The 24978-nt window shown below is 47.7% G+C and overlaps 1 protein-coding gene across 1 annotated transcript; it reads left to right on the top strand.

Annotated features, from left to right (window-relative positions):
- Window positions 1-3954: 3954 nt before the first annotated feature.
- On the top strand, window positions 3955-24968 carry LOC142204258 (olfactory receptor 11L1-like). The gene is made up of 3 exons (XM_075275568.1): window positions 3955-4822; window positions 24828-24852; window positions 24959-24968. The coding sequence occupies exons 1-3, from the start codon at window positions 3955-3957 to the stop codon at window positions 24966-24968; spliced, it is 903 nt and encodes a 300-aa protein (XP_075131669.1).
- Window positions 24969-24978: the final 10 nt, after the last annotated feature.

Here is a 24978-nt window from a genome sequence, read left to right as displayed (position 1 = left end):
CGTGAGATTAGGTCAGAGATATATGGAGGGGACAGGTTGTGGATGGCTTTGTATGTTAGTGTTAGTAGCTTGAACTCAATTCGCTGGGCAATAGGTAGCCAGTGGAGGGACTGGCAGAGGGGAGCAGCCGATGAAGATCGGGGGGTGAGGTGGATTAAGCGAGCAGCGCAGTTTAAGGTGGACTGGAGGGGGGCGAGGGTGTTTGCTGGGAGTCCATGGAGAAGGGTGTTGCAGTAGTCTAAGCGGGAGATTATGAGGGCCTGGACAAGCATCTTGGTAGTTTCCTGGGTGAGGAAGGGGCGAATTTGGTGGATGTTCTTGAGCTGGAGGCGGCAGGAGGTGTTGAGGGCTTGAATATGTGGCTTGAAGGATAGGTCAGAGTCCAGGGTTACCCCAAGGCATCGGGCCTGTGGGACAGGGGTAATTGTGGTTCCATTAACTTTGATAGATGGGTCAGGTGGAGGGGCCATACAGGATGGGCTGAAGATGATAAACTCTGATTTCTCCATGTTGAGTTTGAGAAAGCGGGAGGAGAGGAAGGAGGCTACGGCCGCTAAACAATCTGGAACTCTGGCCAGCAGGGAGGTAATGTCAGGTCCAGAGATGTAGATTTGGGTGTCATCGGCATAGCAGTGGTACTGAAAGCCATGAGATTCTATGAGTTGGCCCAGGCCAAGGGTGTAGATGGAGAACAGGAGGGGTCCTAGGACGGAGCCCTGGGGAACACCTACAGATAGAGGGCGTGGTGAGGAGGTGGTGTGCGAGTGGGAGACGCTGAATGTGCGGTCGGTGAGGTATGAGGAGATCCAGGAATGGGCCAGGTCTGAGATACCAAGGGATGAGAGAATTTCTAACAGGAGGGAGTGGTCAACTGTGTCAAAGGCAGAGGAGAGGTCGAGGAGGAGGAGGACAGAGTAGTGGCGCTTGGCTTTGGCGGTTAGCAGGTCATTGGTGACTTTTGTTAGGGCAGTTTCAGTGGAGTGCCGGGGTCTGAAGCCTGACTGAAGTCTGTCAAAGAGCAGGTTGGACGAGAGATAGGAGGAGAGTTCGGAGTGGACATGCTGCTCAAGAATTTTGAGGCGTACGGGAGCAGTGAGATGGGACGATAGTTGGCAGGAGAGGACGGGTCGAGGGATGGTTTCTTAAGTATAGGAGTGACAGTGGCGTGCTTGAAGGCTGAGGGGAAGGATCCATTGGTTAGGGATAGATTGAAAAGATGGGTTAGGGCTGGAGTAATGACTTCAGCGAGTTTGGGGATGAGGTGTGACTGGATCGGGTCGAGCACGCAGGAGGTGAGGTGGGATTTGGATATTAGGGAGGACAGTTTTTCGTCAGTTATGGAGGAGAAACAGGTCAGGGATGAGGAACAGTAAGTAGTTGGGTAGAGGGGTTGTCGGGGGAGTGGGGTGAGACTGTCTGATGGTGTCAATTTTAGTTTTAAAGTAAGCGGCAAAGTCGTCAGCGGAGATAAGTGATGTCGGAGGGGGGGGGGGCGGGAGGACGGAGGAGGGAGTTGAAGGTGGAGAAGAGCTGTTTGGGGTTGCGAGAGAGTGCAGATATGAGTGTGGTGAAGTAGACCTGCTTTGCACAGGTGAGTGCGTTCTTAAATGAGAGAACTGCTTCTTTGTACCTGAGGAAATCCTCCTGGGAGTGGCTTTTCTTCCAGAGGCGTTCTGCAACCCGCGAGGCACGTCTCAGTTTTTTAGTCAGGTCAGTGTGCCAGGGTTGTCTATTGATCGGTCGAGCTCTGGTGTATGTGTAGGGGGCCACAGAATCAAGAGCTGAGGTAATGGTGTTGTTATAGAAGGCAGCAGCGGCATCTGTGTCCTGGAGTGAGGATATGTCAGCGAGTGGTAGGAGAGAGTCTGAGAGGGTGCAGGTGTCAAGCCGGTTGAGGTTCCTGTGGGGGCGTGTTGGTTTAGAGGTTGGGGTGTCTATTGGAGAGGAGAGGGCAGAGAATGTCAGCAGGTTGTGGTCAGAGAGCGTGGATGGAGAGTTAGAGAGGTTGCATATGGAGCAGAGGCGGGTGAATATTAGGTCTAGTGTGCCCCCTTTTATGTGGGTGGCAGAGGAGGACCATTGGGAGAGACCAAAGGAGGCGGTGAGGGATAGGAGACTGGAGGCGGAGGGGTGGTCTGTGTTAATGGGGATGTTGAAGTCACCCATGATGATGGTGGGGGTGTCTGTGGATAGGAAGTGTGTAAGCCAGGTGGTGAAGTGGTCGATAAAGGCAGCGGTAGGTCCCGGCGGTCGATATATGACGGCCAGTTGGAGGTTGGAGGGTGAGTAGATACGAACAGCATGCACTTCAAAGGATGGGGGGGTGAGGGCAGGTAGCGCCTGGATGGTATATGCGGTGTACCCCAGGGGTCAGTGCTGGGTCCTCTGGTATATGTGGTATACCCCCAGGGTCAGTTCTGGGTCCTCTGGTATATGTGGTGTACCCCTGGGGTCAGTGCTGGGTCCTCTGGTATATGTGGTGTACCCCTGGGGTCAGTGCTGGGTCCTCTGGTATATATGGTGTACCCCAGGGGTCAGTGCTGGGTCCTCTGGTATATGTGGTATACCCCAGGGGTCAGTGCTGGGTCCTCTGTTATATGTGGTGTACCCCAGGGGTCAGTGCTGGGTCCTCTGTTATATGTGGTGTACCCCAGGGGTCAGTGCTGGGTCCTCTGGTATATATGGTGTACCCCAGGGGTCAGTGCTGGGTCCTCTGTTATATGTGGTGTATCCCAGGGGTCAGTGCTGGGTCCTCTGTTATATGTGATGTACCCCAGGGGTCAGTGCTGGTCCTCTGTTATATGTGGTGTACCCCAGGGTCAGTGCTGGTCCTCTGGTATATGTGGTGTACCCCTGGGGTCAGTGCTGGGTCCTCTGTTATATGTGGTGTACCCCAGGGGTCAGTACTGGGTCCTCTGGTATATGTGGTGTACCCCAGGGGTCAGTGCTGGTCCTCTGTTATATGTGGTGTACCCCAGGGGTCAGTACTGGGTCCTCTGGTATATGTGGTGTACCCCAGGGGTCAGTGCTTGGTCCTCTTGTATATGTGGTGTACCCCAGGGGTCAGTGCTGGGTCCTCTGTTATATGTGGTGTACCCCAGGGGTCAGTACTGGGTCCTCTGGTATATGTGGTGTACCCCAGGGGTCAGTGCTTGGTCCTCTTGTATATGTGGTGTACCCCAGGGGTCAGTGCAGGGTCCTCTTGTATATGTGGTGTACCCCAGGGGTCAGTGCCGGGTCCTCTGGTATATGTGGTGTACCCCTGGGGTCAGTGCTGGGTCCTCTGGTATATGTGATGTACCCCAGGGGTCAGTGCTGGGTCCTCTGTTATATGTGGTGTACCCCAGGGATCAGTGTCGGGTCCTCTGGTATATGTGGTGTACCCCAGGGGTCAGTGCTGGGTCCTCTGGTATATGTGGTGTACCCCAGGGGTCAGTGCTGGGTCCTCTGGTATATGTGGTGTACCCCAGGGGTCAGTGCTGGGTCCTCTGTTATATGTGGTGTACCCCAGGGATCAGTGTCGGGTCCTCTGGTATATGTGGTGTACCCCAGGGGTCAGTGCTGGGTCCTCTGGTATATGTGGTGTACCCCAGGGATCAGTGCCGGGTCCTCTGGTATATGTGGTGTACCCCAGGGGTCAGTGCTGGGTCCTCTGGTATATGTGGTGTACCCCAGGGATCAGTGCTGGGTCCTCTGGTATATGTGGTGTACCCCAGGGGTCAGTGCTGGGTCCTCTGGTATATGTGGTATACCCCCAGGGTCAGTGCTGGTCCTCTGGTATATGTGGTGTACCCCAGGGGTCAGTGCTGGGTCCTCTGGTATATGTGGTATACCCCCAGGGTCAGTGCTGGGTCCTCTGGTATATGTGGTGTACCCCAGGGGTCAGTGCCGGGTCCTCTGGTATATGTGGTGTACCCCAGGGGTTCTAGGTCCTCTGTTATAATCTCTCTGAATATGCTGAGCAGCAATTCCAACAATGTGACTGAGATTTGGCTTTTAGGATTTCAAAATTTTCAAAATGTAAAGATCTATTTCTTCCTCCTGCTGCTGCTCATCTACTGTGTGACAATATGTGGAAACCTCCTGATCATCCTGGTGGTGTCCTACAGCAGATCCCTCCACTCTCCCATGTACTTCTTCCTCACACAGCTCTCCTTCTCAGATATCCTTCTTTCTTCCACCATTGTACCTCTCATGCTCCATGTTGTGTTGTATGATGGGAGTTTTGTGTCTTTTATTGGCTGTTTGCTACAATTTTGTATTTTTGCAGCCTCAGAATCCTTGGAAAGTCTTTTTCTGACATTGATGTCCTATGACCGGTATCAGGCCATCTGTCACCCCCTACATTACTCCTCAGTCATGAACCTCACATTTTGTATAAGATCTGTTCTCTTGTGTTGGGTGATGACATTTGTTGCTATTTTAGATATTTCGGTATCTATAAGTTATCTGAGATTCTGTGGACCAAACACCATTGACCATTACTTCTGTGATTTTGATCCTTTACTTGAACTTTCCTGCTCAGACACTTTCTTCGTAAAAGTAGAAGACATTCTATTGGGCATACCATTTGCTGTCTTACCACTGATTGTCATTGTGATGTCCTATGTGTATATAATCCTCACTATACTGAAGATCCCATCTGTAACTGGGAGACAGAAGACCTTCTCCACCTGCAGCTCTCACCTGGCCGTGGTCTCCTTATATTATGGGTCAATCGTCACTATCTATCTATTTCCAAATACGGGCAATGTAAAGAAAATCCTGTCCATGCTCTACACTGTAGTAACTCCTCTGCTTAATCCCATCATCTACAGCAGGGGTAGGGAACGTATGGCTCTCCAGCTGTTGCAAAACTACAACTCCCAGCATGCATACTGGTTCTGCTGTTCTGGGAACTCCCATGGAAGTGAATGGAGCATGCTGGGAGTTGTAGTTTCACAGCAGCTGGAGAGCCAAAGGTTCCCTACCCCTGATCTACAGTCTGAGTAATAGAGAGATGAAGCAAGCCTTTATAAAGCTCAAGAGCAAAGTGATATATGTCCAATAATTTGTGTTACAGTGGGCCAGGGCCTCCTCTGTGCTCGGTGAGGCTCCCGGCCCGCTCTTTGTTCAGCATCGGAATGACACTTCTAGTCCCTCGTGGAGGGGGGCCGGAACCTCTGCTTGACTCTACGGGAGTTCCAGCCTCCTTATAGTAATGGGACCTTCCATTTCTGGGATTGGTGAGTCGGGGGACTATTTTGGCCGCTAGATATTTGTTTAATGGCATCAGCTTCCTGCGATTCACCCTGCCTTGTACTCCTGCCCCTGCTGTTCCTGATCACCCCCTCTGCACATGTATGACTTCAGCTTGCTTTACAGACATCTCCTTCTTGATCTCCAGATTTCTTGATCTCCTGTGCAAGACCTTTGGCTTGTTCCTGACCTTCCCTTTTTGGATCCTGTTTTGGCTGCTCCGCAACCTTCTGTGTATGACCCGGCGCTCCTGACTATGCTTCTGCCTCTACCTTCTGCTATCACGTGACCTCCTATTACCGACTTGCTTGATTGACTATGCTTTGGCTTCCCTTGGAACGTACTTTGACCTCTGGATTACCTGCTTGCTCTGTACGTCTGTTTCTGTTGCTGGCCTGCTCTCCGGAATTTTTATCCACTGAGGTTAGTGTCTGGGTTTTTCTGGGTCCTCCTTACTTGGGGTTCACTGGGTGTGCAGTGCTCTCTGGGCGGCTGTGGAACCGGACCCCTGGTTTTACGAAGTCCATCTCCACCATCAGGAGCTCTGGTGAGGAACTCTGGGGTCTGGTTCCACTCTAGTTAGGAGAGAATAGTACATTCATAGGCGCCGCCCCCTGAGAGGCTGGCTGCCTTTGATGCAGTGCTCCAAGCTGGGAGCAAACTTTTTCTTTCCTTTTTCACTCTTTTTCTCTGTATCTTCAAGAATCCGGTAACCAATCTAGCACTATGAATTTAGCAACTATAAATTGAATGGAAGACCCTGTGGAGTTTTTTTGTTCCTTTTGTTTCCATTGTAAAGCATGGACTCAAGACCTGGTTCAGCTGGTTTCCACATGTGCCTGTTACCATCCCCCCAGCTAGGACAGCATGGCTCAACATGCGGCATGGAAGAGAAACCTACATGGAAATGCGGACTTCTTCGTTCAAGGAGATGATTTCTGGCGTCAATTGCTGATGTGTGAAGATGCTACAGCTAACTGGTATTTCTTTCTATTACTGTGGACACGTGGGACTCTGCTACAGCCTGGGAACCTACCATCACCCACCTACCCCCAGGAGTTATGGAAGCTTGGCAAGAGAGCAGCACCCTGTATACCTGGATGGTCTCTGACTTCCTTGGGGCAGTAGAACACTGTGGTAAGGAGGAGGAGGACGGCTTGTGATGAAGGACATTTTGGGCATTTTTTGTGGTTAAAAGGACAATAGTGCTGATGCAAGATACTGAACTATCAGCTGTGAGCAGGAGATCTCACCACCTACCAAAGGAACTACCACATGTTATCATGATTAGAGATGAGCGAACACTAAAATGTTCGAGGTTCGAAATTCGATTCGAACAGCCGCTCAATGTTCGTGTGTTCGAACGGGTTTCGAACCCCATTATAGTCTATGGGGAACAGATACTCGTTAAGGGGGAAACCCAAATCCGTGTCTGGAGGGTCACCAAGTCCACTATGACACCCCAGGAAATGATGCCAACACCTCTGGAATGACACTGGGACAGCAGGGGAAGCATGTCTGGGGGCATCTAACACACCAAAGACCCTCTATTACCCCAACATCACAGCCTAACAACTACACACTTTACACACTCAATACCACCTCTCTGACAGTAGGAAAACACCTTGAAACATGTGTATTTGGCACTTGCAGTGAGGAGAGCTTGTCACCAGCAGTGAATTTGGCCCTTGTAGTAAGTTGAGGTTGGCACCAACATTTGTTTTGAAAATCAGGGTGGATTGAGCCTCTAACCAGCAGAGTTTGGGCAAATTCATGGTGGAGGGAGCCTCTAAAAACCCCAGTTTGGACCAATTCATGGTGGAGGGAGCCTCTAACCAGCCCAGTTTGGGCAAATTCATGGTGGAGGGAGCCTCTAAAAAACCCAGTTTGGACCAATTCATGGTGGAGGGAGCCTCTAACCAGCCCAGTTTGGGCAAATTCATGGTGGAGGGAGCCTCTAACCAGCCCAGTTTGGACCAATTAATGGTGGAGGGAGCCTCTAACCAGCCCAGTTTGGACCAATTAATGGTGGAGGGAGCCTCTAACCACCCCAGTTTGGACCAATTCATGGTGGAGGGAGCCTCTAAACAGCCCAGTTTGGGCAAATTCATGGTGGAGGGAGCCTCTAAAAAACCCAGTTTGGACCAATTCATGGTGGAGGGAGCCTCTAACCAGCCCAGTTTGGACCAATTAATGGTGGAGGGAGCCTCTAAACAGCCAAGTTTGGACCAATTCATGGTGGAGGGAGCCTCTAAAAACCCCAGTTTGGACCAATTCATGGTGGAGGGAGCCTCTAACCAGCCCAGTTTGGGCAAATTCATGGTGGAGGGAGCCTCTAAACAGCCCAGTTTGGGCAAATTCATGGTGGAGGGAGCCTCTAACCAGCCCAGTTTGGACCAATTAATGGTGGAGGGAGCCTCTAACCAGCCCAGTTTGGACCAATTAATGGTGGAGGGAGCCTCTAACCACCCCAGTTTGGACCAATTCATGGTGGAGGGAGCCTCTAACCAGCCCAGTTTGGACCAATTCATGGTGGAGGGAGCCTCTAAAAAACCCAGTTTGGACCAATTCATGGTGGAGGGAGCCTCTAACCAGCCCAGTTTGGACCAATTAATGGTGGAGGGAGCCTCTAAACAGCCAAGTTTGGACCAATTCATGGTGGAGGGAGCCTCTAAAAACCCCAGTTTGGACCAATTCATGGTGGAGGGAGCCTCTAACCAGCCCAGTTTGGACCAATTAATGGTGGAGGGAGCCTCTAACCAGCCCAGTTTGGACCAATTAATGGTGGAGGGAGCCTCTAACCACCCCAGTTTGGACCAATTCATGGTGGAGGGAGCCTCTAAACAGCCAAGTTTGGACCAACTCATGGTGAAGGGAGCCTCTAAAAACCCGTTTGGACCAATTCATGGTGGAGGGAGCCTCTAACCAGCCCAGTTTGGGCAAATTCATGGTGGAGGGAGCCTCTAAACAGCCCAGTTTGGGCAAATTCATGGTGGAGGGAGCCTCTAACCAGCCCAGTTTGGACCAATTAATGGTGGAGGGAGCCTCTAACCAGCCCAGTTTGGACCAATTAATGGTGGAGGGAGCTTCTAACCACCCCAGTTTGGACCAATTCATGGTGGAGGGAGCCTCTAAACAGCCAAGTTTGGACCAATTCATGGTGGAGGGAGCCTCTAAAAACCCCAGTTTGGACCAATTCATGGTGGAGGGAGCCTCTAACCAGCCCAGTTTGGACCAATTAATGGTGGAGGGAGCCTCTAAACAGCCAAGTTTTGGGAAATTCATGGTGGAGGGAGCCTCTAACCAGCCCAGTTTGGACCAATTCATGGTGGAGGGAGCCTCTAAACAGCCCAGTTTGGGCAAATTCATGGTGGAGGGAGCCTCTAAAAAACCCAGTTTGGACCAATTCATGGTGGAGGGAGCCTCTAACCAGCCCAGTTTGGACCAATTAATGGTGGAGGGAGCCTCTAACCAGCCCAGTTTGGACCAATTAATGGTGGAGGGAGCCTCTAACCACCCCAGTTTGGACCAATTCATGGTGGAGGGAGCCTCTAAACAGCCAAGTTTGGACCAATTCATGGTGGAGGGAGCCTCTAAAAACCCCAGTTTGGACCAATTCATGGTGGAGGGAGCCTCTAACCAGCCCAGTTTGGGCAAATTCATGGTGGAGGGAGCCTCTAAACAGCCCAGTTTGGGCAAATTCATGGTGGAGGGAGCCTCTAAAAAACCCAGTTTGGACCAATTCATGGTGGAGGGAGCCTCTAAACAGCCAAGTTTGGACCAATTCATGGTGAAGGGAGCCTCTAAAAACCCGTTTGGACCAATTCATGGTGGAGGGAGCCTCTAACCAGCCCAGTTTGGGCAAATTCATGGTGGAGGGAGCCTCTAAACAGCCCAGTTTGGGCAAATTCATGGTGGAGGGAGCCTCTAACCAGCCCAGTTTGGACCAATTAATGGTGGAGGGAGCCTCTAACCAGCCCAGTTTGGACCAATTAATGGTGGAGGGAGCCTCTAACCACCCCAGTTTGGACCAATTCATGGTGGAGGGAGCCTCTAAACAGCCAAGTTTGGACCAATTCATGGTGGAGGGAGCCTCTAAAAACCCCAGTTTGGACCAATTCATGGTGGAGGGAGCCTCTAACCAGCCCAGTTTGGACCAATTAATGGTGGAGGGAGCCTCTAAACAGCCAAGTGTTGGGAAATTCATGGTGGAGGGAGCCTCTAACCAGCCCAGTTTGGACCAATTAATGGTGGAGGGAGCCTCTAACCACCCCAGTTTGGACCAATTCATGGTGGAGGGAGCCTCTAACCAGCCCAGTTTGGACCAATTAATGGTGGAGGGAGCCTCTAACCAGCCCAGTTTGGACCAATTAATGGTGGAGGGAGCCTCTAACCACCCCAGTTTGGACCAATTCATGGTGGAGGGAGCCTCTAAACAGCCAAGTTTGGACCAATTCATGGTGGAGGGAGCCTCTAAAAACCCCAGTTTGGACCAATTCATGGTGGAGGGAGCCTCTAACCAGCCCAGTTTGGGCAAATTCATGGTGGAGGGAGCCTCTAAACAGCCCAGTTTGGGCAAATTCATGGTGGAGGGAGCCTCTAAAAAACCCAGTTTGGACCAATTCATGGTGGAGGGAGCCTCTAACCAGCCCAGTTTGGACCAATTAATGGTGGAGGGAGCCTCTAAACAGCCAAGTTTGGACCAATTCATGGTGGAGGGAGCCTCTAAAAACCCCAGTTTGGACCAATTCATGGTGGAGGGAGCCTCTAACCAGCCCAGTTTGGGCAAATTCATGGTGGAGGGAGCCTCTAAACAGCCCAGTTTGGGCAAATTCATGGTGGAGGGAGCCTCTAACCAGCCCAGTTTGGACCAATTAATGGTGGAGGGAGCCTCTAACCAGCCCAGTTTGGACCAATTAATGGTGGAGGGAGCCTCTAACCAGCCCAGTTTGGACCAATTAATGGTGGAGGGAGCCTCTAACCACCCCAGTTTGGATCAATTCATGGTGGAGGGAGCCTCTAACCAGCCCAGTTTGGACCAATTCATGGTGGAGGGAGCCTCTAAAAAACCCAGTTTGGACCAATTCATGGTGGAGGGAGCCTCTAAACAGCCCAGTTTGGGCAAATTCATGGTGGAGGGAGCCTCTAACTAGCACAGTTTGGGCAAATTCATGGTGGAGGGAGCCTCTAACCAGCCCAGTTTGGACCAATTAATGGTGGAGGGAGCCTCTAACCAGCCCAGTTTGGACCAATTCATGGTGGAGGGAGCCTCTAAACAGCCCAGTTTTGGCAAATTCATGGTGGAAGGAGCCTCTAACCAGCAGAGTTGTGGGAAAGCAGGGTGGAGGGAGCCTCTAACCAGCAGAGTTGGTGGAAATCAGGGTGGAGGGAGCCTCTAACCAGCAGAGTTGGGGGAAATCATGTTGGAGGGAGCCTAGTATTAGCAGAATTGTGCAACGCTTATGGTGGATGAGTATGAGGATGCGGAGGAATTGGAGAGGTTGAGTACAGACATGGAGTTTCATGTTGGGGTGCTTTACACAGGTGGGCACAAAAATGAAGGCTCTATCCAGTGGTGGTTCATTTTTATCAAAGTGAGCCGGTCGGCACTCTCAGCTGACAGACGGGTGCGCTTGTCAGTGATGATGCCACCGGCTGCACTGAACACCCTCTCAGATAGGACGCTGGCGGCAGGACAGGACAGCACCTCCAAGGCATATAGGGCAAGTTCAAGCCACAGGTCCAACTTCGACACCCAATACGTGTAGGGCGCAGAGGGGTCGGAGAGGACAGGGCTGTGGTCGGAAAGGTATTCCCGCAACATGCGCCTATACTTCTCACGCCTGGTGACACTAGGACCCTCCGTGGCGGCACTTTGGCGAGGGGGTGCCATCAAGGTGTCCCAGACCTTAGACAGTGTGCCCCTCGTTTGTGTGGACCGGTGAGAACTTGGTTGCCTACTGGAGGAACTGCCCTCCCTGCCGCCAACGTCACATGCTGGAAACATCTCCATCATATTCTGCACCAATTGCCTGTGGCAAGCATTGATGCGATTGGCCCTCCCCTCTACCGGAATAAAAGACGAGATGTTGTTTTTATACCGGGGGTCAAGGATAGCAAAGATCCAGTACTGGTTGTCCTCCATGATTTTGACAATACGCTTGTCGGTTGTAAAGCACCCCAACATGAACTCAGCCATGTCTGCCACAGTGTTAGTTGGCATGACTCCTCTGGCCCCACCGGAAAGTTCAATCTCCATTTCCTCCTCATCCTCCATGTCTACCCATCCGCGCTGCAACAATGGGACGATTCGAAGTTGCCCGGAAGCCTCCTGTATCACCATCACATCATCGGACAACTCTTCTTCCTCCTCCTCCTCCTCCTCCTCCTCCATTAAACGCAGTGAAGCGGACAGATGTGTGGACCTACTCTCCAGCTGTGACGGATCGGATGCTATCCCTAACTCCTCTGTGTGATCTGAGTTATCCCTGATGTCAATCAGGGATTCTCTCAGAACACACAAGAGCGGGATTGTAAGGCTCACCATCGCATCCTCAGAGCTCACCCTCCTTGTGGACTCCTCAAAGACCCGTAGGATGTCACAAAGGTCTCTCATCCATGGCCACTCATGGATGTGAAACTGAGGCAGCTGACTTTGTGGCACCCTAGGGTTTTGTAGCTGGTATTCCATCAAAGGTCTCTGCTGCTCAACCACTCTATTCAACATCTGAAACGTTGAGTTCCAGCGTGTGGGGACGTCGCACAAAAGCCGGTGTTGTGGCACATGCAGGCGTTGCTGGAGAGATTTTAAGCTAGCAGCGGCTACTATCGACTTGCGAAAGTGGGCGCACATGCGCCGCACTTTCACCAGTAGCTCTGGAACATTGGGGTAGCTCTTTAGGAAACGTTGCACCACTAGGTTGAAGACGTGGGCCAGGCATGGAACATGTTGGAGTCCGGCAAGCTCCAGAGCTGCTACCAGGTTCCGGCCGTTATCACAAACGACCATGCCTGGGCCCAGGTGCAGCGGCTCAAACCATATTGCCGTCTCATCGAGGAGGGCATCCCTCACCTCGGAGGCAGTGTGCTGTCTGTCCCCCAAGCTGATCAGCTTCAGCACAGCCTGCTGACGTCTACCAACGCCAGTGCTGCAACGTTTCCAACTCGTAGCTGGGGTCAATCTAACAGCGGAGGAGGAGGCGGTGGCGGAGGAGGAGGCGGTGGCGGAGGAGGAGGCGGTAGAGGAGGAGGAGGAGGGGGGTGTTCTTCTCGTGTCCCTGCCAGGAATGTTAGGCGGGGAGACGAGGTACACCGGGCCAGTTTGGGAAGCAGTCCCAGCCTCAACTACATTCACCCAGTGTGCCGTCAGTGAAATGTAGCGTCCCTGTCCGCATGCACTTGTCCACGCGTCGGTGGTCAAGTGGACCTTTGTGCAAAGCGCGGAACTAAGGGCCCGCCTGATGTTGAGTGACACGTGCTGGTGCAAGGCGGGGACGGCACACCGGGAGAAGTAGTGACGGCTAGGGACGGCATAGCGAGGTGCCGCAGTTGCCATCAGGTCCAGGAAGGCGGGAGTTTCAACAAGCCGGAACGCCAACATCTCCTGGGCCAGCAGTTTAGCGATGTTGGCGTTCAAGGCTTGCGCGTGTGGGTGGTTAGCAGTGTATTTCTGCCGCCGCTCCAATGTCTGAGAGATGGTGGGTTGTTGTAAAGAAACGCCTGATGGTGCCTTTGATGGTGCAGGAGAAGGAGATAAGACAGGACCAGGGGAGGATGAGGTAGAAGTCAACAAAGTGGCGGAGGCAGATGAAGTGGTGTCCTGGCTCGTCCTCTGGAGTGCATCGCCAGCACAGTCAGCAGTGGCAGTGGCAGAGGCAGAGGCAGTGGCAGAGGCAGTGGCAGTGGCGTGAACGGCAGGCGGCCTTTGTCCTGCCGTTGCTGCCTGCCACTGATTCCAGTGCTTGGATTCCAAATGACGGCGCATTGAAGTCGTGGACAGGTTGCTCTTCTCAGAGCCCCTAATCAATTTCGAGAGGCAAATTGTGCAGACAACACTATATCTGTCCTCGGCGCATTCCTTGAAAAAACTCCACACCTTCGAGAAACGTGCCCTCGAGGTGGGAGTTTTTCGGGGCTGGGTACGAACTGGAACATCTTGGGAGATTCCGGGTGTGGCCTGGCTTCGCCTAAGCTGCTGACCTCTGCCTCTGCCTCTAGCTACCCTTTTTGGTGCTGCACCTGCCTCAACATCCACACTACTTTCCCCGCTTGACATCCCCCCTGTCCAGGTCGGGTCAGTGTCCTCATCATCCACCACTTCCTCTTCCAACTCCTGTCTCATCTCCTCCTCCCGCACAATGCGCCGGTCAACTGGATGCCCTGACGGCAACTGCGTCACATCATCGTCGATGAGGGTGGGTTGCTGGTCATCCACCACCAAATCGAACGGAGATGGAGGAGACTCTAGTGTTTGAGCATCTGGACACAGATGCTCCTCTGTTAGGTTCGTGGAATCGTGACGTGGAGAGGCAGGTTGAGGGACAATGAAAGGAGCGGAGAACAGCTCTGGGGAGCAGGGACAGTTTGGGTTATTGTTCTGTAAAGCTTCGGAATTTTGGGAGGAAGGAAGACAAGACTGTTGGGTAATAGGAGGAGAGGAGGCAGAGTCTGACTGGCTGCTGGACAATGTGCTGTAAGCGTTCTCTGACAGCCATTGCAAGACCTGTTCCTGGTTCTCGGGCCTACTAAGGTTTGTACCCTGCAGTTTAGTTAATGTGGCAAGCAACCCTGGCACTGTGGAGTGGCGCAATGCTTGCTGCCCCACAGGAGTAGGCACGGGACGCCCTGTGGCTTCACTGCTACCTTGCTCCCCAGAACCATTCCCCCGACCTCGCCCACGGCCTCGTCCACGTCCCTTTCCGGGAGCCTTGCGCATTTTGAATTCCTAGTTAGAAATTGGCACTGTATACCAGTAGTAAAAATTGTGGGTGCACGTAACCCCAATATATTCTTTGAATTCCCAGTCAGACACTGGCACTATATGGCAGTAGCAAGAAATGAGGGTATTTGTATTCCCAATATACTCTTTAAATTCCCAGTCAGACAATGGCACTGTATACCAGTAGTAAAAATTGTGGGTGCACGTAACCCCAATATATTCTTTGAATTCCCAGTCAGAAACTGGCACTATATGGCAGTAGCAAGAAATGAGGGTATTTGTATTCCCAATATACTCTTTGAATTCCCAGTCAGACAATGGCACTGTATACCAGTAGTAAAAATTGTGGGTGCACGTAACCCCAATATATTCTTTGAATTACCAGTCAGAAACTGGCACTATATGGCAGTAGCAAGAAATGAGGGTATTTATAACCCCAATATATTCTTTGAATTCCCAGTCAGACAATGGCACTGTATACCAGTAGTAAAAATTGTGGGTGCACGTAACCCCAATATATTCTATGAATTCCCAGTCAGAAACTGGCACTATATGGCAGTAGCAAGAAATGAGGGTATTTGTATTCCCAATATACTCTTTGAATTCCCAGTCAGACAATGGCACTGTATACCAGTAGTAAAAATTGTGGGTGCACGTAACCCCAATATATTCTTTGAATTACCAGTCAGAAACTGGCACTATATGGCAGTAGCAAGAAATGAGGGTATTTATAACCCCAATATATTCTTTGAATTCCCAGTCAGACAATGGCACTGTATACCAGTAGTAAAAATTGTGGGTGCACGTAACCCCAATATATTCTTTGAATTCCCAGTCAGAAACTGGCACTATATGGCAGTAGCAAGAAATGAGGGTATTTGTATTCCCAATATACTCTTTGAATTCCCAGTCAGACAATGGCACTGTATACCAGTAGTAAAAATTGTGGGTGCACGTAACCCCAATATATTCTTTGAATTACCAGTCAGAAACTGGCACTATATGGCAGTAGCAAGAAATGAGGGTATTTATAACCCCAATATATTCTTTGAATTCCCAGTCAGACAATGGCACTGTATACCAGTAGTAAAAATTGTGGGTGCACGTAACCCCAATATATTCTTTGAATTCCCAGTCAGAAACTGGCACTATATGGCAGTAGCAAGAAATGAGGGTATTTGTATTCCCAATATACTCTTTGAATTCCCAGTCAGACAATGGCACTGTATACCAGTAGTAAAAATTGTGGGTGCACGTAACCCCAATATATTCTTTGAATTACCAGTCAGAAACTGGCACTATATGGCAGTAGCAAGAAATGAGGGTATTTATAACCCCAATATATTCTTTGAATTCCCAGTCAGACAATGGCACTGTATACCAGTAGTAAAAATTGTGGGTGCACGTAACCCCAATATATTCTTTGAATTACCAGTCAGAAACTGGCACTATATGGCAGTAGCAAGAAATGAGGGTATTTGTATTCCCAATATACTCTTTGAATTCCCAGTCAGACAATGGCACTGTATACCAGTAGTAAAAATTGTGGGTGCACGTAACCCCAATATATTCTTTGAATTACCAGTCAGAAACTGGCACTATATGGCAGTAGCAAGAAATGAGGGTATTTGTATTCCCAATATACTCTTTGAATTCCCAGTCAAACAATGGCACTGTATACCAGTAGTAAAAATTGTGGGTGCACGTAACCCCAATATATTCTTTGAATTACCAGTCAGAAACTGGCACTATATGGCAGTAGCAAGAAATGAGGGTATTTATAACCCCAATATATTCTTTGAATTCCCAGTCAGACAATGGCACTGTATACCAGTAGTAAAAATTGTGGGTGCACGTAACCCCAATATATTCTTTGAATTCCCAGTCAGACACTGGCACTATATGGCAGTAGCAAGAAATGAGGGTATTTATAACCCCAATATATTCTTTGAATTCCCAGTCAGACAATGGCACTGTATACCAGTAGTAAAAATTGTGGGTGCACGTAACCCCAATATATTCTTTGAATTCCCAGTCAGAAACTGGCACTATATGGCAGTAGCAAGAAATGAGGGTATTTGTATTCCCAATATACTCTTTGAATTCCCAGTCAGACAATGGCACTGTATACCAGTAGTAAAAATTGTGGGTGCACGTAACCCCAATATATTCTTTGAATTACCAGTCAGAAACTGGCACTATATGGCAGTAGCAAGAAATGAGGGTATTTATAACCCCAATATATTCTTTGAATTCCCAGTCAGACAATGGCACTGTATACCAGTAGTAAAAATTGTGGGTGCACGTAACCCCAATATATTCTTTGAATTCCCAGTCAGAAACTGGCACTATATGGCAGTAGCAAGAAATGAGGGTATTTGTATTCCCAATATACTCTTTGAATTCCCAGTCAGACAATGGCACTGTATACCAGTAGTAAAAATTGTGGGTGCACGTAACCCCAATATATTCTTTGAATTACCAGTCAGAAACTGGCACTATATGGCAGTAGCAAGAAATGAGGGTATTTATAACCCCAATATATTCTTTGAATTCCCAGTCAGACAATGGCACTGTATACCAGTAGTAAAAATTGTGGGTGCACGTAACCCCAATATATTCTTTGAATTACCAGTCAGAAACTGGCACTATATGGCAGTAGCAAGAAATGAGGGTATTTGTATTCCCAATATACTCTTTGAATTCCCAGTCAGACAATGGCACTGTATACCAGTAGTAAAAATTGTGGGTGCACGTAACCCCAATATATTCTTTGAATTACCAGTCAGAAACTGGCACTATATGGCAGTAGCAAGAAATGAGGGTATTTGTATTCCCAATATACTCTTTGAATTCCCAGTCAAACAATGGCACTGTATACCAGTAGTAAAAATTGTGGGTGCACGTAACCCCAATATATTCTTTGAATTACCAGTCAGAAACTGGCACTATATGGCAGTAGCAAGAAATGAGGGTATTTATAACCCCAATATATTCTTTGAATTCCCAGTCAGACAATGGCACTGTATACCAGTAGTAAAAATTGTGGGTGCACGTAACCCCAATATATTCTTTGAATTCCCAGTCAGACACTGGCACTATATGGCAGTAGCAAGAAATGAGGGTATTTGTATTCCCAATATATTCTTTGAATTCCCAGTCAGACAATGGCACTGTATACCAGTAGTAAAAATTGTGGGTGCACGTAACCCCAATATATTCTTTGAATTACCAGTCAGAAACTGGCACTATATGGCAGTAGCAAGAAATGAGGGTATTTGTATTCCCAATATATTCTTTGAATTCCCAGTCAGACAATGGCACTGTATACCAGTAGTAAAAATTGTGGGTGTATATAGCCCCAATTCTATTGCTAGGGGACTTGCAGGGTATTTCTGGGGTGAAGGTGGGGGGGCACACCGTTGGAACGGGTATCGGGGTATATATCGGGTATACGGGAATACACTGACAGTGTATTCCATTCAGGATCCTGGGAAAGCTGGGTTGCGGCGATTGAGCCCGTCAGTGCCACGTTACACTGACAAGCTTCTCCCTGGAATTTAGCTCTTACAAGAGCTGTTGGTTGTCTTCTCCTTCCTATCCTAGCCTGTCCCTGCCTACCCAGAATCTAAGCCCTAGCTAGCTGGACGGAAACCTCCGTCCTCGGTGAATTGCAAGCTCAGAATGACGCGAACCTGGGCGGCGCTGTTCTTTTAAATTAGAGGTCACATGTATTCGGCAGCCAATGGGTTTTGCCTACTTTTTTCAACGTCACCGGTGTCGTAGTTCCTGTCCCACCTACCCTGCGCTGTTATTGGAGCAAAAAAGGCGCCAGGGAAGGTGGGAGGGGAATCGAGTAATGGCGCACTTTACCACGCGGTGTTCGATTCGATTCGAACATGCCGAACAGCCTAATATCCGATCGAACATGAGTTCGATAGAACACTGTTCGCTCATCTCTAATCATGATATGTCCCCCACCTCTGCAAAATTTCTGCTTGTTATATCCACATGCTGTGACCCCCCTCCTCGTGTCCTACAACCAAGTCGGCTGTATTATTATTATTATTATTATTATTATTATTATTATTATTATTATTATTATTATTAACATCTATCTGCACAGAGAACTAAATGATCCTGCAGTGTGTCTGTGTTTCTTTCTTTTTTAGTTGCTATGATTCCTAGGATTTCTCTATCTGCCATGAGCTGTATGTGTTTCTCTCTTGTTATATACTACTGTACCATCTATGAAACTGTATCACTGAAATTTCCCCATTGTGGGACTATTAAAGGAATATCTTATCTTATCTTATCTTATTCAGTGCCTTGGGATTCTAGTTGTCCAAGACTCACAGTGATTATTGTTGCGTCAGGCTCCTAACAACTTGTTTATAGCCCCAACATAGTAGATCTTTGCACTGCGAGAAGAACCAAAAACAAGTTACGTTTTTTCCTGTAACGCTTTTCACAGAAAGTCCACCTCTACTGACTTGATCTACTGACTTTTTTTTCTTCATTTATACCTCCATAAATATTATTGGCATGCTGCCATTTCCAAAAACACAACAGTTATTGGAAATGTCAGTATTCCCGCTGCAGGCATTCCTCTGTAATGTGTGGATGGCGTTCGCTGGATCACTTTACTCTTACAATGAAGTCTGGATGGAGTTTACCTTTCTCCAATCTCAGAATATTTTAATAAGAAAAGCCACCCAATGTCACGCTCCTTAGCGAGGTAGCCACATCTACGTAGAGAGAAGATGGAGAGTTGGCCATGCATGTATGTTGCTCTTCTCCATTCTATTGGAGCTATATAAATACCTTTATACGTTAATGGAGAGATTATGGGAAGAATATGCAAATGTGTTCCCAGGATGTAAATAGGGTAACACTGCCTCTGTATGCTGCCCTCTATTGGAAGCAGATCCTTTGAACATCATGCCCGACTTTCCAACAAGCCTTTGCTGCGATGATGCGGGATTTAGCAAAGTCAGTATCATCCCAACTGTGGACAGCATCGTTTCGATCTGATTAGGTCTCATCAGCACAGTCTAGGGAGAACTGACTTGGCAGAGGTGAGAGACTTCTAGACCAGTTTATGGGAATATTGTCACTCCTTAGGGAGAGACCACCATGTAGGTGTGTGGAGTCTTATAAAGCCATTTTCACTCCACTGTGGGGGATTATGGGAAGAATATGCAAATGTGTTTCCCAGGATGTAAATAGGGAAACACTGCATCTGTATGCTTCCCTCCATTGGAAGCAGCTCCCTTGAACATCATGCCTGGGTTTCCAACAAGCCTTTAACTGTGCTGATGAGATCCAATCAGATCGAAATAGCGCCATCCACATTTGGGATGATACTGACTTGGCAAATTCCTGCATCAATGCAATTAAAGGCTTGTTGGAAAGTCAGGTATGATGTTCAAGGGAGCTGCTTCCAATAGAGGGCAGCATACAGAGGCAGTGTTTCCCTATTTACATCCTGGGAAAAACATTTGCATATTCTTCCCATAATCCCCCACAGTGGAGTGAAAATGGCTTTATAAGACTCCACACACCTACATGGTGGTTTCTCCCTAAGGAGTGACAATATCCCCACATTAATGGCGATAGTCATGCACAATATTGGTCACTATTCTACTCTTTCTTCACTTGTATGTGACAGCAACCTCCACCCTTGGGTCTGGGGACTGCTTTCCCTAAAAAGGTGCAGGAGGTGGAATTACCACCTACCAAACATTTCTTGACATACACGGTTTATATGCACATAAGTATGTGAGATGGGAATAGTCCTTAGAGGCTACTAGAAGAGATTCTAACCAGTATGATTCATTTTGTATCCACTTCTGGCCTTAGCTCAAAAACCTCCGAAAAATCAGCAACAAAAACAAAACATGTTTCCGCAATGTGAGGATTTATTCTGCGGGTGGACAAAAAACGCTGTGTATTATAGTACCTGCAAAGTGGATGCGATTCTGGCTTTTCCCATCTACACAGAATTTTTCACCGCACCAGTTTTGGAAATCACAGTGTGTCCAAACGCAAAGTGGGCATGGGATTTTCATGAATTCCATCCACTTTACATTTACTGTAAAATGCTGCGTTTCCAACCCATTAGGTCCTGGCCTTAAAGAGTTACGTCTACTAGAGGCAACAGTCATCTGTGGCCACCTAGGACAACTTTAATAGACAGGAAAGTAAAACTCAATTAGGCTAAAGTCCCAAGTTAGAATTACTGTGGCAAAGACAGAACCACCATTTAATAAAAATATAATAAACTAGCATCTTTCCGCAACTTCATCCAACGCCAACGCTAACCCGCGTACATGTAGGCAATTGACTCTGGTTATGGTATGCTATGCCTAGGCTACCCCCCTTCTCACGGCTCCCAGCTCCGTCGGCACCCCTTTTCCCCACCACACCCCCTCCCGTGGCAGCCCCACAACCAACTCTGGCCCCCCTTCAACAGCAACCCCCGTCCCCCCTCGGCCTCAACACTGACCTCCGACCCCCCTACCGTGGCACCCACCTCCCCACTCTGCCTCCCTTCCTTCGGTGATCCCCATGTCTACCCCCAGTCCCCCCTCCCACGTACTCACCAAAAAGCCATAGCTGATACACCAAGCACGTGGCCCGAAACTCAGGCTGTATGTGCGGTCCTCTCCCGAGTGAGTGAGCACTGCCATCTTCTTTAGCTTGCAGGCTGGCCCACACTGCAGAGCGAGCCAATCTGCTGACTTCTCAAGGACCTGGGATGACGTCATCTCAGGTCCTCAAGCGGATACCCGAGCGAACATCGGCGTAATTTACCGTGAAGTCCGGTGGGGTAGGGCTCTACAAAGTAGCCTATGTTTCAATCCGCGACCCAAGATAAGTATATGCAAAATTTTACGCCAGTTATATTTGGAGCTGAATATGAGGTTAATTCCACCTGAAATCTACCCTGATTCATTTGATTGGGAGGCAGATGCCATTTTTTTTTCTTCTAGCTGATTTTTCAGCTACTGCAAAAAAATAAGCCAATCTTCAGCATTCCCGAGTGGGGTTGAGGCGATCTTGAGATTTCACGATCGTTTTTAAAATCCAACTTCTGATCATTTTCCATCTGATCCCGATCCCAATTCCAATCCCGATGCAAGTCAATGGGATTTTTTAATGATCGAAAATTAGGTTTTAAAAATGATCCTATTCACTACACAGCGTGAAGTCCCAAAATTGAAGGCTTCAATTTTATTTTGAAAAATCCACCGGCTACTTAGTCCCCCCTGGTTTACACTTACCTGCACAGAGTCGGTGCCGCCTCTCCTCCCAGTGTGTACGCCACTTCCTGGAACTCCGGGCCGTTGTTCTCTGTCCGTTTCTATCTGCTCTCATTTAGACACCAGCAGAGTCTCGTACGTGGCCCCGCCTCCCTAATGAATCACTCACATCTCTCCGCCCACACTCTCCTAAGCCACAACAAGACCCACCTACTCCCAGCATCAGTAACACTAGCCTAGGGAGGTGGAGGTGCGCACAGGAACTCTGCCGGCATGTGAATGAGAGAGGAGAGGACAGAGAACAACGGCCTGGAGCTCCGGGGAGCAGCATCGGTTCTGTGCAGTTAAGTTACAGTTAAGATAAGATAAGATAATCCTTTAATAGTCCCACATTGGGGAAATTTCAGATTTGAGTTAAGTGGCCGGTAAGGGTTGAGCAATCGGGATCGGAATTCCGTTCACAATCTTTTTAGGTTGGATTGGAACCCGATCGCAATTCTAAAATTTACTCGCTGATCAGGATCTGATATTTTCCGATCCTGATCGCTCAACTCTATTACCAATGACTAAATATTTTCACAAGAATGGGATTATCTATTCATTTGCAGTAAAGGACTCCTGATAGACTATCATTTAATTGTCAAAATTTGGCCTTTAATCTGAACATTTTGATAAATAATCATGTCTCTGAAATAGAAAAACACGTGCACCGTCCGGACTGTATTAGAATGAATAGGTGTTGTGCACCAGGAGGCTTAATATTGAATGTGAGAGCCTGCAACGCAAAACCAAGAAACTAGATAAGGATCAGTTAGATCTCCAAGAAAATAATATGAAATTTTGGTTGAAATGCATCACAGAAACCTCAAACACCCACAAGCCTTCACCAAAAAAAGTAAATAAAATGGAGTGTCTCTCTCCCAAAATAGATCAAGTCTACTATAAGTCTTCAGTCTTTTTGATCCTACAAAGCAGAAATCCAGGCAGGCTAAATTTCAAGATTCACAGATGCCCTCCATATTCAAAGGGGGTAAAGTCAATATCCACCTCCCACCATTGTCTACTGGAATTACCACAAATCCATCTGAGCCTATGCAACAAACCAATAATTAATACCAATAGAGATCCCAAAACCTTGATCAAACGACTGCTCCAATGCATTTGGATACTCTTCCCTATCATTGCCACTAGAGATGAGCGAATCAATTCTGCAGAAGTTGGATTTGATTCGCCAAGAAGCCCGATTGCCTCACACTTCAATGCTTCAAATCACATTTTTTTAAAACATGGCCACTACACATGTAGGACAAGTGGCAGGGATCACCCACCCAAGTGGAAACACGGGATCACCCACAATTCAATGTGTGCAGCCAATTAGAAGCCGCTCCGGTGATGTCACAGCCCTATAAAAACCAGCAGCCATTTTAGTTGCAGTCATTTCACATCGCTCTTACTGCAGGGACAGACATCAGCAGGAGCTCGGGACAGGGATAGAAAACAGATAGAACGTCAGGGAAAGAGGATTGTAGGGAAAGTATAAGGTGGAAATCAAATAAGAATTTGGGGTGGTTGCAGCATCATTGACAGAAAGAAAGTTAATATACATTGTAATACTCACTGCCCCTATACTGCTGCTCATTACTCATACCTGTGTGTACAAGGTGAAACACAACAAGCCTTTTACAGCCAAATACAGTGAGTTATCATCCAATAATGCCTGCACTCAGCTGGAGTCCGTCTGAAGAAAGGACAGCTCATTTATTTTTTTCGTGAATGGCAACATGCCTAGAACTTCATTGTAAGGGGCAGATTGTGACGTGGATTCAGCCCCATGATCCACCTCCTCTTGCCCCATGTGAACAGGGCCTTAGAGTTTTTGTTGATCTGTGTGAACATAGCTCTATCACCTCTCCTCTGTGATTGAATTTCCACCACACCCATCTCCTGCACCTTGTTTTCCACTGTTCATCAAATAGTTAATCTTAGCCTCACCTGTGTAATGGACAGCCTGTCTACCAATAAAGTCTGGTGCAGATCCTGGACTTCCTCTATGGAAGTCATCAGACCACACAGGATTGCTGGCTGTTCACTCTGTCCTGTGACTTTGCCCTCGCTAGCTTCCTACTTGCTCTTGGTATTGTATTACTGACCTCTGACCTTTGGATTCCTTTGTGACGACTCTTTTGCATTACAATTTTGTACTGCCTTGTCTCTCTGGCTATGAACCTTGTTTGTAGTAATGTCAGTGGAAGCGCACACTCTCTATAATCTTGGTGGTGGTGCTGAGTATAAAAGGTTCTCCAACTCGTATCCAAGGAGTAATAATCTTGTTGCACACACTTGTTTGCTTAAAGTGAGAAAAGTATTATTTTATTCATCAATCCAAGACAAGTAGATGTTTCACAAATATGTTAAGGTACACGGCATGTAGAAAGACAGAGAAAAGTGGAAATATAGATCAAAATGTTACAATGACCTTTGTCTGGCTAGATCCATACTCACTTGTATGTAGGCTCACCAACACCATGTGAAATAAAGAATCCTTTTTTCACTTCAAGCAAACGAGTATGTGCAACAAAATTATCACCCCTTGACCTCGGCTTGCTGACTTTGCTTCTGTGTTGTTTTGTCCTGTCTTGTTCTATGTGACACTTATTCGTAGAAGGGATCACCACCCAGTTGTCTCTGTCATTGGGACAGTTTTGGCAATAGTTAGCGATAGGGACTGTGTCGAGTTTAGGGCTCACTGTCTCCCCTTCTTCTATTGTTCCTGCAGCAGCACTAGGGAATTGCAGAGCTAGCAATTCCCTTCCACCTAATGATTTTCTTAATCATTATTACTTACACATTATTAGATCTATAAATGTATCTCTGTGATTGCTCCCACCGGAGACCATTACTGAGATCTCTCCGGCCTTGTTACCACAATCTCTGTAATATTTCATCTATAAAAGCTACAACAAGTAATATCCTGATGTCCTGTGTGTTACATGGACAAGAAGATGTGATACAGCTGTGTTACAAGAATGGAGATTGTTCTCTTCAGCCTCACTATGTAATGTATATCATGTGACTCCTATTACATATAGAAGATTTGTGATAATATATTCTTGAATTCTAAACAATAATCTTTCAATAAAACATTTAGATTGTTATAATACCATACTGTACACAATATATACTCATTTACCATCTGTATATTAACCTGCTACTTCTAATACTTGTAAACAATCTGATACTATGATGTGCCATGTTCTGCAATGTTGTGGGTCGTATATTGTGTAGTTGTCTATATCTATACGTTTATATACATATATTTATTACTTAGATCACATTATAATACATTCCACTGGATTATTTTATGTTATTATTTTATCTTTACCCAGATGTTTCACTTGCTTTGTGGAAAAGGTAAGAAAAAGAAACTTTATATTCATTCATTGATTTCTATACTTGATGTGATAATACATTGAGTCAATTGCTTTATGAGATTTATTCTCCAATTCTTCCATGTTAGTAAACCATAGAGGAGAAACT

The sequence above is a fragment of the Leptodactylus fuscus genome, chromosome 5 (assembly GCF_031893055.1).
Source record: "Leptodactylus fuscus isolate aLepFus1 chromosome 5, aLepFus1.hap2, whole genome shotgun sequence".
NCBI lineage: Eukaryota > Metazoa > Chordata > Amphibia > Anura > Leptodactylidae > Leptodactylus > Leptodactylus fuscus.
Note: the sequence above shows the minus strand (reverse complement) of the source record. Positions and strands in the feature narration are given on the sequence as shown.

What these genes read in the sequence shown, in the direction of transcription:
- LOC142204258 (XM_075275568.1), top strand. Translation starts at nt 3,955, where the DNA reads ATGCTGAGCAGCAATTCCAACAATGTGACTGAGATTTGGCTTTTAGGA. An exon ending in TCCCATCATCTACAGCAGGG is followed by an intron (nt 4,823 to 24,827) that starts GTAGGGAACGTA and finishes ATCTTTACCCAG; the next exon opens with ATGTTTCACTTGCTTTGTGG.